General features: G+C 39.6%; 1 protein-coding gene across 1 annotated transcript in view; it reads left to right on the top strand.

Annotated features, from left to right (window-relative positions):
- The window catches only part of Dars (aspartyl-tRNA synthetase), a 53,710-nt gene that overhangs the window by 18,532 nt on the left and 17,888 nt on the right, over positions 1-17,290 (top strand). Inside the window, exons 5-7 of the mRNA NM_177445.5 lie at positions 7,512-7,614; positions 9,686-9,766; positions 11,709-11,768. Coding sequence (NP_803228.2) covers positions 7,512-7,614; positions 9,686-9,766; positions 11,709-11,768 — 244 coding nt within the window. The remainder of the gene's footprint in view (positions 1-7,511; positions 7,615-9,685; positions 9,767-11,708; positions 11,769-17,290) is intronic.

Raw genomic sequence — 17,290 nt, 5'->3', positions numbered from 1 at the left:
CTCCTTGAACCTACGTGCTTTGACTCTTTGTTGGAACAAGTTGCTATCTGTTAGGGAAGAAATGACTATGTAGCTCTGTCCTGAAATTTTGGATAAAGGTATGCTTTAAAAATTAGTCTAGGGAGCTGGGCAGTGATGGCGCACGCCTTTAATCCCAGCACTTGGGAAGCTGAGGCAGGCGGATTTCTGAGTTCGAGGCTAGCCTGGTCTACAGAGTGAGTTCCAGGACAGCCAGGGATCCACAGAGAAACCCTGTCTCGAAAAACAAAAAAACAAAACAACAACAACAAAAAATTAATCTAGGAAGCCTGGAGAGATAATTCAACAATTAAGGGAGCGAATTATTCTTACAGAGAACTGGATCTGATTATCAGCTGCATAGCAGCTCATAACTGTTTATAGCCCCAGTTGCAGGGGATTTGACATCCTCTTCTGGCACCTGTAAGCACTGTGCACATATGGTGTGAAGGCAAAACAGCCATGTACAAATGTATAAGTAATTTTTAAAAAAACTTAAGTCTAAGACTGGGAAGATTTCTCAGTGGGTAAAGCATTTGCCATATCATTTAAGCTTATGGACCTGATTTTGAATCACCCATGTAAATAATGAACACAGGATCCTACAGGTCTGTAATCCCAGTACTTGTACAGGGATATAGAAGAGTAAAGACAGGAGACTTCCTGGAAGCTCTGGCTGGCTAGCCTGGCATACAAAGCAGGAAAATGATAAGAAGACCCTGTCTCAAACAAACTAGAAGGCAAGGATTGGCACTGTAAGTTATTCTCTGACCTTAGGAGCTCCATACACACATAAGATTAAGTCTGAAATCTGATGTCAGAAATTCCCAGCTAGTTTATGGCATTAAATCACCTAGCTTAAATATAATTAATGACTTATTATTTCATACAAAGATTCTGCTGAGCTCTGCTGAAGTTGACAACATTAGGGCATCAAACTATATCAGTGCTATTGAAGAAGGTAATAAGATTCCTGAACATTGGAAAACTCTTAGCAGGTGGCCCATTACTTGGCGTGTCACAAAGCTTTAGAGAAACATTGTAGCCCATAGGGTCTTAAGAATGAAAGTGTAGCCAGACGTGGTGGCACACATGCCTTTAATCCCAGCACTTGGGAGGCAGAGGCAGGAGGATTTCTGAGTTTGAGGACAGCCTGGTCTACAAAGTGAGTTCCAGGACAGCCAGGGATACACAGAGAAACCCTGTCTGGGGGCGGGGGGTGGGGTGGGGGGGGTCTCCAAAAAAGAATGAAAGTGTATTGTTTGCAAGTGTGAAGATATATTTAAATTTAGTGCTACTTTTTGGTTTAGTAACAAATAACCTTTGACTTATTTGTGGTCAGCTGATTATTTAACTCCTTAGGATCTGGGTGTTTTGTTTTGTTTTTTCATCTTTAAATGATAATCCCTACCTTATGGGCACTTGTATAGTGTAAATGGAATGGTGTTTGTGTGCCTCAAGCACTAAACATAACTGGAACTTAGAAGGAAATGGCTGGGTGATAATTCGGGCAGTGCTGTAGAGATGTGCATATTGCAGTGACTTATGAGCTACAAAATAAAAGTGTGTTAAGCTTCTTCAGCATTTAAAAAAATACAAATAAATTCAACAAACTATCGTGAAATGATGACATAAAGTTTATGAAGCATTCCATATTCTCTGCAAATGAGAGAAAAAAATGTGCAGTAATGTACCAAATAGAAACCAGTGACCCGGCTGGAGAGCTGGCTCAGTGGTTCAGAGCACCCACTGCTCTTCCAGAGGTCCTGAGTTCAATTCCCAGCAACCACATGGTGGCTCACAACCATCTGTAACGGAATCTGATGCCCTCTTCTGGTATGTCTGAAGACAGCAACAGTATACTCATACAATAAATAAATAAATCTTTTAAAAAGCAAACAAAAACAAACAAAAAAACCAAAGAAAAAAGAAACCAGTGACCACAGAGGATGAAGTTGTATTAGCATTTGAATCTGGATAATAACTAAATATTCTTTTGTAATTAAAAATAGGGTGGTTTTTAAAACTTATTTTTATTTTATGTGTATGATTCTTTGCATGTTTGTAAGTATACAATGTGTGTGCATGGTACTCAGGAGGCCAGAGAGTATGGTGGGTCCCTTGAACTATGAGCCACCAGAGGTGGGTGCTGGGAACTGAACCTGGTCCTCTTCGAAAGCAACAAGGTCTCTTAACTATTAGACCCAAAAAATAAGTTTTAAAACTATATTTTCTTAACTTTTTTTTTTAGATTTATTTATTTATTATAAGTACACTGTAGCTGTCTTCAGATACTCCAGAAGAGGGCGTCATACCTGGTTACGGATGGTTGTGAGCCACCGTGTGGTTGCTGGGATTTGAACTCAGTGCTCTTAACCACTGAGCCATCTCTCAAAGGCTAGGACTGTGGGTCAGTGAGAAGTAGAATACTTCACTAACAGGAGCAATAAAGCCCCAGATTCTAGCCTCAGCACAGCCAATAAAGAAAGAGCTTAAAATCTAAGACCATTCTGTCATTCCCAGGTCAGTGACAGTCTAAGCTGGAGGTTAGGTTTGGTTTGATGTTTTTAGATAGATTACAGGGTTGCATGTTCTACCCCAGCTAGCTTCTAATTACTTTGTAATTTAGGACTTTCCACTCATACCAGTCCTCCTACCTCGGCCTTCTAAGTGCCAGCATTGCAAACATTTGCTAACACCCATCCCAGGTGATTCCTTGTACTCAGAAAGACAAAACAAAACTGCATGAATGGAAGGAAGGGGGAAAAAGGGAAGGTGGAAGAGTTGCCACTTGGCCCAAGACCCAACACCAAGATAAGAAAGAAGAGATGGGTTTTCCCTCCCCAGGATTATATTTTCCCCATGTGCATGCAGTAGTGCCATGCTTTTGACTAGAGTGGTGTGCTAATTAACATTTTTTTCATCTAATGCCTATGTAGAAATGAAAATCTGAGCAATGAATGACCTTCAGATTATCTCCTCAAATAGGACCCTTTTCAGGGCATTTGTGAGTTTTGTTTTTTAGATCTCCAGAGTACAATGACCTACTGAGGGAAAGAAAATTCACTAATCCACCTTTATGTCCCTTCCTCCTTTTCTTTCCTCCCTCCCTCTCTCCCTTCCTATCTCCCTTTCTTCATACATTTGTAGTTTCCTACTTTTCTTTATTTATCTGAAAGGATTAGAAAGAATTTGATCTTCCTAATGTTTACTTTGGGGATAGCACGAGACCTGTTAGTCTCCTGTTACAGTCTCATCACCTATGGCATTTGATGTCGCTGAAGATCTCAGTCATGAGAAGGGGCTGACGCTGACAGCCTTGTGTTCTGATTCACTGGCAGTTGTATTAGGACTAATTTCAATTTACTATACCTAATTAAGTGGATTTTTAAATTTATGTGTGTGAATGATCTGTCCGCATGTATCTTTGTGCACCACTTGTGTTTCTGGTGCCTGCAGAAGCTAGAGGAAGGTGTCAGGTCCCCTTAGACTGGAGCTACAGGCATTTGTGAGTTAACACATGGGTACTTCAAATCTAATTCAGTGTCTGCTGGAAGAACAGCCAGGTGCTCTTTTTTTTTTTTTTTTAATATTTATTTATTATATGTAAGTACACTGTAGCTGTTTTCAGACACACCAGAAGAGGGCACCAGATCTCATTGCAGGTGGTTGTGAGCCACCATGTGGTTGCTGGGATTTGAACTCAGGATCTTCAAAAGAGCAGTCAGTGCTCTTAACCTCTGAGCCATCTCTCCAGCCCCATAAGTAGAATATTTTAAAGACTGGAACAGTTAAAGTTATTTATGTTTTATATTATGATATTAATATTAACATGAGATCTGGGGACAAAGAAAGGTTATGGTTTAGTGATAATGTTTGTGTATCAAGTTGACAAAAGGTCAGTTGTACTGCTTTTGTTTTTGTTTTTTGTATGTCAGCACAAGCTAGCATCTGGGGGGAGGGGTTGGGAAGGGCGGGTATCGAGTGAGGTCTTTGTGCTTACTGCTGAGCACTAGAGGAGCCAGAGATGTTCCTTCAAAGGGAAGGATGTACAACCTGTTTTCAGCCCAGAAGGCTGGGAGTGGACATGGTGAATAGCCTGGTTCCCTTTGTGCTATCAGTATGGCTGAGACCACACCAGGTACTCCCCCAGACCCACGTCTTGAACTTGTCAATCTGTAGAACCCATCTTTATGGAAGATACAGCATGTATTTTACAAAGAGTTTCAATGTAGTCACAACTTAACCTTTATTGTTGTGCATATAAGATTAAGTTAATCATCCCAGGAAAACTCAACAAAATATGTCTAAACTAAACTACTTGATGTCAGATTCCTGAGGTTTGCAGTTTGAATCAACATGGCTACTGAACTAACTACCTTCTTGCCTCCCACACATTGTTATTCTGCTGGCCATGGTGCTCACAGAGACCTCTGCAGGGATCATTTGAGAAGATAGAACCTCAGCTGAGAAAATGCCCTCACCAGAATGACTTGTGGGACTTTTATTTGATTAATGATTGATGCCGGGTTGGGGGGTGGAATCCTGTTAGGATCTGTGCTGCCCAGGGCAGGTGGTCCTGAGTTCTGTAAGAAAGCAGGCTGAGCAAGCCAGTAAGCAGCACTCCTCCATGGTCTCTGCTTCAGTTCCTGCCTCCAGACTCCTGCCTTGAGTTTCTACCCTGAATCCCTTCTACGTGGACTACAACTGAAACATAAAATAAACCCTTTCTGCCTGAGTTGTTTTTTGTCATCAGCAATAGAAACCTTCTCTAGGTCAGGATATTGTTTTAATAAATTAACCCTCTGAAAATGGACTGAATAGTATGGTGGTATACACCTATAATCCTAGCACTTGGGAAACTGAGGACAATGAGTTCAGGGCAAACATGGATTATAGAACAACCTTCAAAACAAAGCCAAACTCATTATATAGAAGACTTTTATAAAATATAAAAATGATTCTTTTTGCAATTTTATCCTACGGAAACTGTTGGTTATAACTAATAAGTTGGTGGTTGGCATTTCCTAATGGCATGAAATCTGTTTTGCCTTTTCCTTAAGAACATCTTGATATCAAGATTGCACTAATTTATCTTATTTACTGAGTGATTAATTATATGGAGAGTCAAAAGAATGGTTGAAAATGAGAGGCATGGAATACAATGCAGTGACCGTGTGTTTCAGGCATTAATAATAAAAACAGCTGACCTAGCTCTTGAAGAGATGTGTTTAATTTACTTCATCCATTTCTCCTGTACTAAATCAGCTCCTGGGAGTTCCTTTGCTTTCCACCAGGGGTTATTTTGCACTACACATCATCAGTGAAACTCACGCTTTCTAGTTACCTGGTAGATACAATTCTTTTTCAAAATGCAGACATCGAGGCATGTTTGTTTTCAAACATGGAATTCTATGCTACCTAGTCCAGTGTCTTTCTGGTGGCAGACTGTATCATATACATGTCTTTATACATGCAAGTCAGTGAAAAGTCATATGGTTACCCTGGGGTTGGGTATAGTGGTACATACACATCTTTAGTCTCAGATGGAGGTAAGGACTTCAAGGAACGCCTAGGCTTCATAATGAATGAAAAGCCAGCCTGGGCTTTGTGAAACTGTCTCAAAAAAAAACCACCCCACCTCAGAAAAAACAAAACAGTTTTAGATTAGATTGGCAGGTAGTTTTGTCACTGTGTTGACTCTTAAGTGTGCATGATTGTGCATCTGCACACACAAATACTCAGAAAACTTTCAGCTGCTTCCAGGTTCTACTAGAAAGTTTTAGAATTAGTCCTTTGTTATTTCTTATTTATGATTTTTTTCTTGTGATTTCACTCATTTCTGCAAATAGGGGTAGGCAAAGGCATAAATTTAGATATATAAAAATAGTAAATAGATTATCCAAAATTTAAAGAACATCTATGAATGAAAAAAAAAATAGGAAAACAGAACATGACTGACTGTTCCTAGGTGTGGTAGAAGTTTATTACAGATACTTGGGAGAGCATATCCAGAGGCAGGGACATCTGGGATAGTCCAGAATGGACAGAACCAGACTGCGTTGTGCTGGGAGGTAGGGCCAGGGGAGCTGTTGCAGCAGCCAAGAGGTGAAAAGGTACCAAGAGGGCAAGTAACCAAAATGTTGGATTGTTTAGGGAAGGAGGTGGGGTATGCCAGACAGGATGACCTTGTAGAGACTGAAGAAGATAGACAGGGAGAACCTGGCCTCCAGATCCTCTTTGATATGTTAAATAGGCACCTCTTCCAGTTGTCCCAGTTTTGAAACCTAAGGAAATCTCCAGCCAGTCCTAAGCAGGGGGTCTTTGTTCCCTGTCTTAGTTAGGGGTTTGCTGCTGTGAACAGTCACCACAACCAAAGCAACTCTTATAAAGGACAGCATTTAATTAGGGCTGGCTTACAGGTTCAGAGGTTCAGTCCATTATCATCACGGCAGGAACATGGCAGCATACAGGGACGCATGGTGCAGGAGGAACTGAGAGTTCTGCATCTCCATCTGAAGGTAGACCAGCACTACAGTACCAGGGTTGGGAAATGCTCTTCATGGTAAATGGATCAGTAGACCTGATCCTTCTGGGTTACAGGTACCACCTACTTTTAATTACAAATTATGATTTGTCTTTAGCTATGTATTCAATGATGGCTGTGGTACAGACACTCAAGAGAGAAAAGCTGGTATTAAAGGCATACACCACACTGCCTGACCTGTTCTTTTTTAATAGTTGGTGACAGAATCCTAGGCAGTACAGCTTAGGCTTTCCTTTCCAACCCTTCGTAGATTACCTTGTAGCTTCCTATGGTGTTCTGGTGTAAAGAGAGCAGTGTGTGGTTTCTAGGGTGTCTAGAAACATCACAGCTACTGAAGATGCAATTCTGTATCAGAATGAAGGCAACTTTTCCATGAACACTAAATCTTACATTTTTCACCAAATACACAAGTATCACATGAGCATTCCTTAAGTGTGAGTGCATATCCAGGTTATCAGTCACAGTCCAGGGGAAAGGTGAGGAAAAAAAAAAAACCTTAAGCAATGAAACTGTAATTGCAAAGTACACTTTTTGGTTGACCTTCTTCTATTATTTAATTCCATTACATAACAGTAATTACATTTATTGAAGCCAGTGTTTCTTATTATAGGAAATGCTGATCTTAGTGAATCTCAAGTATAAGAAGGAAAGGGTTTTTTAATAATTCAGAGACTTTACTACATTTCACAGTTCACTCTGTCCTATTGCCTTTTATGTTCTCAAGTATCTTATAAATAGTTACTAAACTGTGGCATCTTTTTAAAAAGTCATCTCTTTAAACAAGTCTCACAAAGGCTTGTTTTAAGTAGATCGAAGAGGCTGGCTTTGTTGAAACAGTCTCCCGTGTTAAAGAATGGCTTGACATATTCTGCTGCTTAAATACCAAATGAATTCTGGCACCTCTAATGAGATTATTAACGTTGAGGATTTTTTTTTCTCTTGACAGCATCAACAAAGAAAGTATTATTGACGTAGAAGGTGTTGTGAGGAAAGTCAATCAGAAAATTGGAAGCTGTACCCAGCAGGATGTTGAGTTGCATGTCCAGAAGGTAACTCATTTTGTAGTATAGCTTAGCATGCATGTAACCTGCATTTGACCCGTAAGGAAAAAAAGAATAAAAGACACACAGATAAAACTATATGTAGATTTGAGGGATTCTTGGGTCATTTTAAGTCAGACCTTTATGGTCTTAATAGTTCTAGCTGGGCATATTGGTATACACCTTTAATTGAAGCAACTGGGAGGTAAGAGGTAGGCAGATATTTGTGAGTTTGATGCTATCCTGATCTAAAGTGAAAAACCAAACCAAACAACAACAAAAAAAGGTCCTCTGATCTCCACCCTAGTCCTAAGATGTGAGCATAAATTTTCATATATATGCACACATTCATATAAATAAATGAATGAATGTTTAAGAAGTTTTCAAGACAAGGGATAGTTTCTTCCCTCCCTCAGAAAGAATGTATCCACAGAGACCCCTTCCCACAGAAGGGAGGAGTACTTAGGAGCTTGCATAGGAATGACTGGTTGGCTCACTTGGAGAGTTCAGGACACCTAGACCCACCGATTTGGGAATAAAGTTAAATTTAATAGGAGTTAATTGTCATGGAACTCTGAGATAAAGAAAATCTTGTATTTTTGCTTAGCTGACCTGACCCGACACATTACTATGTTCTTGGTTGAGTCTACTAAAGAAATCCATTTATATTGACAAAAAGGATACATTACCACTGTCCTCCAACTGACAGGTTTTCAGCACTCTACTAAGGAAAACTTAGTGACTTTTAAAAAAATGTATTTTTAATATTTTTATTAGGAAGGATCTACCTCAATGGCAGAGCACATATCTTACATTAGAAGTATCAATAATAAATTTTTAAGTCTTAGAAACTTAAAAGTTTCATCATCATAGTAATATATTTTATATATTAATAATAAAGTATTTTACAACAAATTTAAATTGTGCTGTCTCTCACTCTTATGTATTCAACAGTTACTGCTTGTATTTATTTTGTGCCAAGTACTATGTGAACTCAGACCCAGTGAAGGAGAGGGTGGATTTCCACTGGTTATGAAAGTCATAGCACTTGGGTTCCTCAGCTTGAGATTTGAAGGTCAAGATTGTGTTAACCAAAGGAAGCCTAAAACATGGGTATAGGGAACCATGATGGATAATTCTACTTTAGAGTAAAGCCTTCTGACACTTTCTCTGAATGCCACGTGTAACCTACAAATTGAGAGAATATAGCTTCCTTTCTTGAGTTAACTAAATAAAGGCAATTCCCTTTTGTGATTCACCGGGTGTAAGTGATAAAGTAATATGTTTTTAAGGGTGCTCAGAAAATCCTTCTTGACTCATAAACTCACTTATTTTTATCACTAAAATGTGAAATTAGTGTGTGAGTATTAAGGGACTTGGACAGCGTAAAAGAACATCCTCTCTGAGGCAGTTCTTGACCAGAAGAGCAGGAAGTGAGATGTGATATTTGATGAGAGGAGACAGTTAAAGGAGACTAAGAGTAAAGAAAGGAAGGTGAGTGTAACCTAGCTGCTCATAGTAGTGGGGAAAGGCTGAGTACTGCTAACAGTAATAGCAACCCCTATGTTAATGCTTTGATTCTTGTGGCAGATTCCATTTTAATTGGAGCTTTGGAATTGATTTCCTTAATCACAGCTTTCGTTTATTATATTGGTGTATACCTAGGGTTTGTAAAATATTTGTTGACTTCAAACAATCCATAAAGCCAACAATATTATCCCTGTTACATAGATTAAAAATGGATATTATCCAGGCTGGAGAAATGACTTAGAGACAATTGATTAATGACTGATGTGGGAGGTTCCTAATTCAATCCCAAGCACCCACATGGCACCTCACAACTGTTTGTAACTCACGTTCCGGGGAACCGGACTCCCTCATTCAGACATGCATGCAGGTGAAACACCAATGCACATAAAAGAAAAGTAAATAATTTACTTTTAAATGGATATTACCTTATTTTATTTCACCAAGTAGTTTCAATTAAAGATGTATGAAAATATTCATGTAGATTGTCTTTAAACAGAAGATAGCAGGTTTTGTTGACTGCTTAGTATTTGTGGCAATTTCTCACTTTCAGATTTATGTGATCAGCTTGGCTGAACCTCGCCTGCCCTTGCAGCTGGATGATGCCATTCGGCCTGAAGTGGAAGGAGAAGAGGTAAAGTTTGTGTCACATTATCCGCTTGCTCTGGGAACTCTGTAACATTCATTGTAGCAAGTGGACCTGGAAAGTGATTTGAGTTTGTTCTTAAACTTTACTGGGGCTAGGGTGTGTAGCTCAGTGGGAGAGGATTAATCTAGTATTCAAGAGGCCCAGATTCAATTACATTGCTATTACACCAGCATATCTCTAGAATTTTTTTGGTGTCCTGATCTGTTTTGCAGCTAGGGATACAGCTCAGTGGTAGAGGTTTATCTATCAGGCAGGAGTCCCAGAATCCAAGGAGAAATGTCCTTTTTTTATTCTTAAAAATATAAAAGATAACCCCAAAAGTTTTTGTTTTATTGATGTGTTTGTCAGTAAAGTGTTGCATGCTTGGATATATTTTAGATAAAAAGTAAAAGTGACCAAAACATACTTTATATTTTCCAAAACAAAACAAAACTTTCTCATTACAAGTGTGACATCATGCTAAATATAGACAAAGTGTATAAATATCTGACTATATACATCTAGGTTCTCATATAGTCCTTGAATTCATAGTGTTGAAAAGTTACCAAGCTTTTACAAAGTTCTTAATACAACTCATGAGTGAGAACAAAAAGTATTGTAAGAACGAAAGAGATTTAGCCACATGTGTGCAGACCATGCCTTAATTCCAGGCAGAGGCCGGTGTATCTCTGAGTGTGAGACTAACCTAGTCTACAGAGCAAGTTCTAGAACAACTGGGGCTACACAGAGAAACACTGCCTCACCCCCAAAAAGTGGGTATCTTAGTTAGGGTTTCTATTCCTGCACAAACATCATGACCAAGAAGCAGTTGGGGAGGAAAGGGTTTATTCAGCTTACATTTCCACATTGCTGTTCATCACCAAAGGAAGTCAGGACTAGAACTCAAGCAGGTCAGAAAGCAGGAGCTGATGTAGAGGCCATGGAGGGATGTTCTTTACTGGCTTGCTTCCCCTGGCTTGCTCAGCCTGCTCTCTTATAGAACCCAAGACTACCAGCCCAGAGATGGTCTCACCCACAAGGGGCCCTTCCCCCTTGATCACTAATTGAGAAAATGCCTTACAGTTGGATCTCATGGAGGCATTTCCTCAACTGAAGCTCCTTTCTCTGTGATAACTCCAGCTGTGTCAAGTTGACACAAAAAGTCTGAGAGGGCCTTTGGTTGTGGTTCTGGTGCCCCACTAGGGAGCAGCTTTGGAGAAGGGAAAGAACGCAGTAGTGCTTATCTGTTCCTTCTCATTTTACCATCTCTCTCTGGTTTTGTGTGGGTAGCTGCAAGTGTGTGTATATGCATGTTCCCATATATGTGGGTACCTGTGTGCATATTGGATGCCAGAGATTGATAGTGGCTGTCTGTCTTCCTTAACCACTCTTCACCTTCAATATTGAGACAGGGTAGCTCACTTTGAACCTAGGCTCACTGATTAAGCTAGTTTAGCTAGCTCATGTATTACCACCAGGGATAATTGGGATTCAGAGTCAAGTATTCATCCTTTATATATGCTTTACCCACTGAGACATATTAGTCTAGGTCTCCCTCCCCTTCACTCCCTTTTCTCTTTTGTGGGTGTGTGGAGTGTGGCAGGGTGTATTCAGACAGAGTCTCACTAAGTTCTGGCTAGCCTCAGACTCACAGAGATCCACCTGCCTCTGCTTCCCAAGTGCTAGCATTAGAGGCATCCCATACCATCCCCAGCATCATTTCTGCCTTCACCAACTTCTCCCTGGCTTCCTTTTTATTCTGTTCATTATCTTGGCTTCTTGATTTCCTTGTACAATATTAGCATACACATCTCTCACTAAAAGGAAACATTGCTTCTTAGAATGGGGTGTATGTGTGTTTGTGTACTTCAAAATACTGGTAAAATCTGTTTTTTTTAATCCCCTCCCATCCTCTCTCTCTCTCTCTCTTTTTTTTTTTTTTTTTAAGGACGGAAGAGCTACGGTTAACCAGGATACAAGATTAGACAACAGAGTCATTGACCTTAGGGTATGCCTCCTTTGTTTGTTGATAACAATTAAGCTAACATTGAAGTGGGTGGAGATACCATAAAGCTAATTGCCACTTGCCTATGTGTAAGTATCATGATACTGTGTACCTCTGACTGACCCTTCCCACAGAAAGAGCTGCCAGCAACAGGAGCAGGTGAGTACTAGTTCCCAGGATGCTGACTTGCTTTGAAAACAGCGGATGATTATAAAAACCAATGTTTGGATGGCTTCCGGGTGATGTCTGTTTTATACTGTTTCGTCAGCAAGTGGAAATGCAACCGTTAAATCCATACAAGATGTGGAAGAAATGCTTACAATTTAGTGCAGTCAGGTAGGGACAGGTGTTATGAAGAAGCGAGTCACTGTCCCTAGCGGTTTACATTGCCGTTTCATGGGGCTTCTATTTCCTTTTGGTTTGGTTGCAAGTGAAAGAGTTCAGTGGTTTCATCATTGGTTTGTCATCTTTCTTTCCTAATGTCTGACCACATCTTCCTCCTTAAGTATCTATCTCATGCTCAGGTTCTTTGCTCCCCCAAGCTCTTTCTTACTTTGATTCTTCTGAAGTTGCGAGTGTCCCCTTGTAGTACACTTAGTATTTCTTCTGTTTGCTTTTTGTCTTTTTTTTTTTAATCTCCATTTTAATTAATGTTGAAAAGTAACCTCCTGATACTGCCTAGAAAGAAAGCTTAGGTTTTTTTCAGGCATTTTGGCTGTAAGAGTTAGATAGACTAGGTTTGCTCATACTGTTTGGTGAACATTGTTGAACTGGCTTATGCTACAGGTTAGCCCAGAAGAATTATGTTAGTGGTGTGGGTGTTTTAATTTAAATGCATTGTCACCATTGAATAATGGGAGTTTTGCTGAGTGCAGTGGCACAGGCCTGTGATCCCCGTTATTTGGGAGGCTGAGACAGAAAGGTCACTTGAACCCAGGGTTTGATCAGGCTTGGTTGTGTGTACCAGTAATCCCAACATTCAAGAGGCTGAGGCAGTAAAAATCAAAGTGTACTTAGATTACATAGGCAATTAGAGATTAGTCTTTACTACAGTAATGAGACCCTAGCTCAAAAAACAGAAGAAAAATGAGTTGGAGGCTATCTTGGGCAAAGTATTGTGGTCTGTGAGAGGAAAAGAAGTGTGGGAACGTTTTCATATTCACATCCAAATGGCTTATCTTGAAAAGTTGGAGATCCTAGCAGTCCTGGGCCCATGTTGGCTAAAATACTGAGTATTGCCTTTTTTGTTGTCCTATACCACCAGGAAGTATTGTGCCTTTATTTCAGTCATAGTGTTTGTCTGATCCTTATAAACACCTTTTTTTTTTTTCATGTGTTTGTGGGTTTTCATGTACATATGTGTATATTCCCCTATATGGAAGTACATATGTAAAGATGTATGTGTGTGAGTGCCTGTGCCCTTTTGTGCATATGTGTGTTGGGGCCTGAGGTGGTTACCAGAGTTCTTCTGGACCACTCTTCACTTTACATATTGAGGCAGGGTCTCTTACTGAATGCAGAGTTTGCTGTTGGAGGCTGGTCTCCCTAATCAGCTTTCTCCCATCTCTAGCTCCATAGAGCTGTGGTCATAAGCAGATCTCCACATCCATTTGCCTTTTTATGTACTAGTGAGCTAAACCCTTGTCCTCAACACTTATATGGGCCATCTTACATATTTTGTGGAAGGGAGATATGCCATGGAACACAGTGTGAAAGTCAGAGGACAGCTTGTAGGAGTTGGTTCTCTCCTTACAGGGTGTAGTTTCCAGGGATCAAATTCAGGTCATCAGGATTAGCAGCAAGCATCTCTTCTGGCTGAGCCATCTCACCAGACCCTTGTATGTATGTATGTATGTATGTATGTATGTATGTATGTATGTATGTATTTATTTATTTATTTATTTTTTGAGACAGGGCTTCATGCATTCCAAACTGATCTTGAACTTTCTGTATATTTCTGATCCTCTTGCTTTTACTTCTCAAGTTTTACATCCGGTTGTGCTGGGGATTGAATCTAAGCCCTCATAACATTCTGTGTAGGTACTCAGCTGACTTAGCTATATCCCAAGCCTAAATGTGATAAGATTTTTTAAAAATAGTTCCAACTTGTATGATAACCTGACAACCCCAGGGAGGTAGGACTGCACAAAGACCTCATACAACAGTCTAATCTCCTAAGAGTTCTTTGAAGTAGGTAACTGCTATATATTCCAGTGTTTATATGAAACTGGTAACATGAGCATAAACGTTTTATTGGGGGGGGGTGTCAATTAATTTAAAAAAACAAAAACAAATTGTAGACTGGAGAGATGATACAGTGGCTAAGAGCTCTGGCTGCTCTTCCAGAGAGGGCTGTTCAGTTCCCAGCATCCACATTGCAGGTCACAACTGTAATAGTCCTGTAACTTCAGTTTCAGGGGATCTGGTGTTCTCTTTGGGCTCCCAAGAGTATTAACGTGAATGGGCTGTTAGATCAACATGTGGGCAAAGCACTTTACACATAACAGTAAAGGGTTTTTGAAATAAATAGATTTTAGTGTTACACTAACATATATTTCTGTTTAGGGAACATTGTTATTTACAGAATGAATCCCCAAGAGGAAGTATAAGTATTTACTATTTTGGTGTCTTTTATCTGTACCTAAGAATAAGGAGAAATCAAAGAGAGATTCTGATTTAAGAGCAACCCTTCCACAGAGGCTCCCAAATAGCCTGCCATCCTTGGAGGGTGAAATGAACTGCCACAGTGATCCATAATAGGAGCTGGGTGAGTGCTCTTACAGAAAAAGTCAATTAACTCAGACTTTTCTGAGAATAAAAATGGCTTTAACACTTTGACATTCTTGGGGCTATCAAGATGGTTCATCGGTGTAGGTACCTGCCACCAAGCACTATGACCTGAGATGACCCAGAAACCCATGTGATAAAGGGAGACAATCAATTCTTGAATGTCATCCTCTGACTGCCACATGCATCATGGCAGGTACTGCCTTCCCCCACACATAAGTGCTATGTTGTTTTGTTTTGTTTTAGACAAGAGCTGGAGAGATGGCTTAGTGGTTAAAGGTGCTTATTGTTCTTGCACATGACGTTTCCCAGCTTGTAGCTGACTATAACTCCAATTCTATGGGATCCAACATGGCCCTGTAGACCTCCCTGGGCACTGAAACCACATAGCATACATGCAGGCCAAACACCTATACACATACATTTTTAGTTAAAACAAATATTAATAAATACACTTTTAAGAGGGCGGGTGGGGGTGCTGGAGAAGGCTCAGCAGTTAAGAGCACTTGCTCCTCTTGCCAAGAGCAAGGCTTGTTTCCAAGCACTGTCATGGAAGCTTGCTTACAAGTGTCTGCAACTCCAGTTTCAGAGGATCTGATAATGGCCTCTTCTGACCTCTGAGGACAAGGATAATACACATAGTGCACTCACATACATTCAGACAAAACACTTATATACATAAAATAAATCTAAAAACATTTTAAAATGTATTCCGCCCCCCTTTTTAAAGAATTATTTATTTGTTTTATGTACATTAGTACACTGTAGCTGTCTTCAGACACACCAGAAGAGGGCATCAGATCCCATTACAGATGATTGTAAGCTACTGTGTGGTTGCTGGGAATTGAACCCAGGACCCCTGGAAGAATAGTCAGTGCTCTTAACTGCTGACCCATCTCTCCAGCCCAATGCATCCCTTTCTCAGAGTGTCATTAAGTAGAGAATAAAAAATTTATATTTTGAATTTTTACACCCTTTTAATACAAAAGGTTTTCTTGACAATATAGTTTGCACACCAGCAAACTGGAAATATACAGTAGTTTCTGGGTGCTAAACAGATGCATAACTTTATATTTTAATAGCTAATGTGATTTAACTTGCAAATTAAATTCATGTGTTCATAGATGATATTGCTAAGGATGCACCGTTTAAGGTGTGACTTAAAGGGAAATAATGCTAATATAAGTGAAACCTACCATAATAGAAATGAGTAGAGGCAGAAACAAGTTGAAGTAATTAATGCTGATTTATATGAGCAGCAGAGGGAACATTGGAGTGCTATAAGAACCATAGGTGGGTGGTTGCCATAGTCTATAGCATTTTAAACGTAGCTTCGGTTGATCTGAGGTAGTCCAGGGAGTGTCCTGGCTGTGTGGTAACTGTTGGTCTGAATCAGTGTGGTAGGGATGCCTGACACTGTTGTGTTGCAAACCCGCCCATTCTCAGTCTGCAGTACCTTTATCATATGCTACAGTGCCTGCGTGCTAGAGTCTTGGCTGGATTTAACCTGAGCTCTGCTGAAGTCCCCTTATTATGCTAATATAATCACAGTTTTGCAGTGATTCCAGGTTTTGGTTTTTGTTTTTATCACAAAGATTACTTGTACTTGATTATAAATTCTACATCAACCTGATTTTTTAAAAAAATAGTTCATTTGGAATGGAAAAAGGTATAATTTTAGAAATAGCTTTCTATCCAGTTTTCTATGACAGAATGAGTGTCTTTTGTATATAGGCTTGGAACTGGAAATATTTTGAAGTCTTTTCAGATTTAGGAATATGTGCATGTACATATTGAGATACTCCAGAGACGGGACTGAAGTCTAGATGAGAAACTCACTTGTAATCTGTATGTATATATACATAGTCAAAGGTGATTTTATATGCATTATTTTAAATTAATTTTCTGCATAAAACATAGCCTAGAAGTGTAGTTTTTCTGCTTGTAGTGTCATATCAATGTTCAGAAAGTTTCAAATTGTAGAGCATTTCAGATTTGCAACTGAGGAATATTCATCAGATCTTTCTTGCTCCTCAGTCCAGCTTCAGAAGGATCTATAAACTAGCTTCATAAACCATTAACTGGAAACAAACAAAAGCTATAGTGGTTCAATTGAGGTAGTAATTGAGTTTTTTTGTTTCATTTTGTTTTGTTTTTTTTAAGCCACAAGCTAAAAAATAGTTTATTGTGAGAATATTAACAGTTTCATTGAAAACTTGGGCCTGTTTGAAATATTTTGTTTATTTCTCCCTCTCAACACTTCAGATTCTTCCCACTAACCTACCCCTCTTGTCCTCTAAAAGATGAAAAGATGATTCTTTCTTCTCTTCCTTCTCCCAGTCCTCCCCCTCTAACCACCCCTCCTCTTGTTTTTTTAAGACACTAGCTGTCCTGGAACTCACTCTGTAAACCAGGCTGTCCTGAAACTCACATAGATCTGCCTACCTCTCTGTGCCTTCCAAGAGCTGAGATTAAAAATGTGTACCACACCACCACCACTGCCTGGTGCAATGTTGTTTTCTAATAACATGGCCTCAGGGAAACTAATTCTCTAAGTAGAGTTTTAGTTTTGGGGTCCTCCCCCCTTTATTTTTACCTTGTCTGATAACTACTGGGTTATCTCCAGTCCCTAAAATTAGTCTCTATTTTAAAAGAGTTGACAGAAGTAGGTTTTGACTCTCTTTAAATATTATTCTAACTAGAATGACTGTTTGGCCAAATCCCAGAAAACTCGATTG

This window comes from Mus musculus, chromosome 1 (genome assembly GCF_000001635.26).
Source record: "Mus musculus strain C57BL/6J chromosome 1, GRCm38.p6 C57BL/6J".
NCBI lineage: Eukaryota > Metazoa > Chordata > Mammalia > Rodentia > Muridae > Mus > Mus musculus.
The sequence above is the reverse complement of the archived record's forward strand: the minus strand, read 5'-3'. Positions and strand labels throughout refer to the sequence as shown.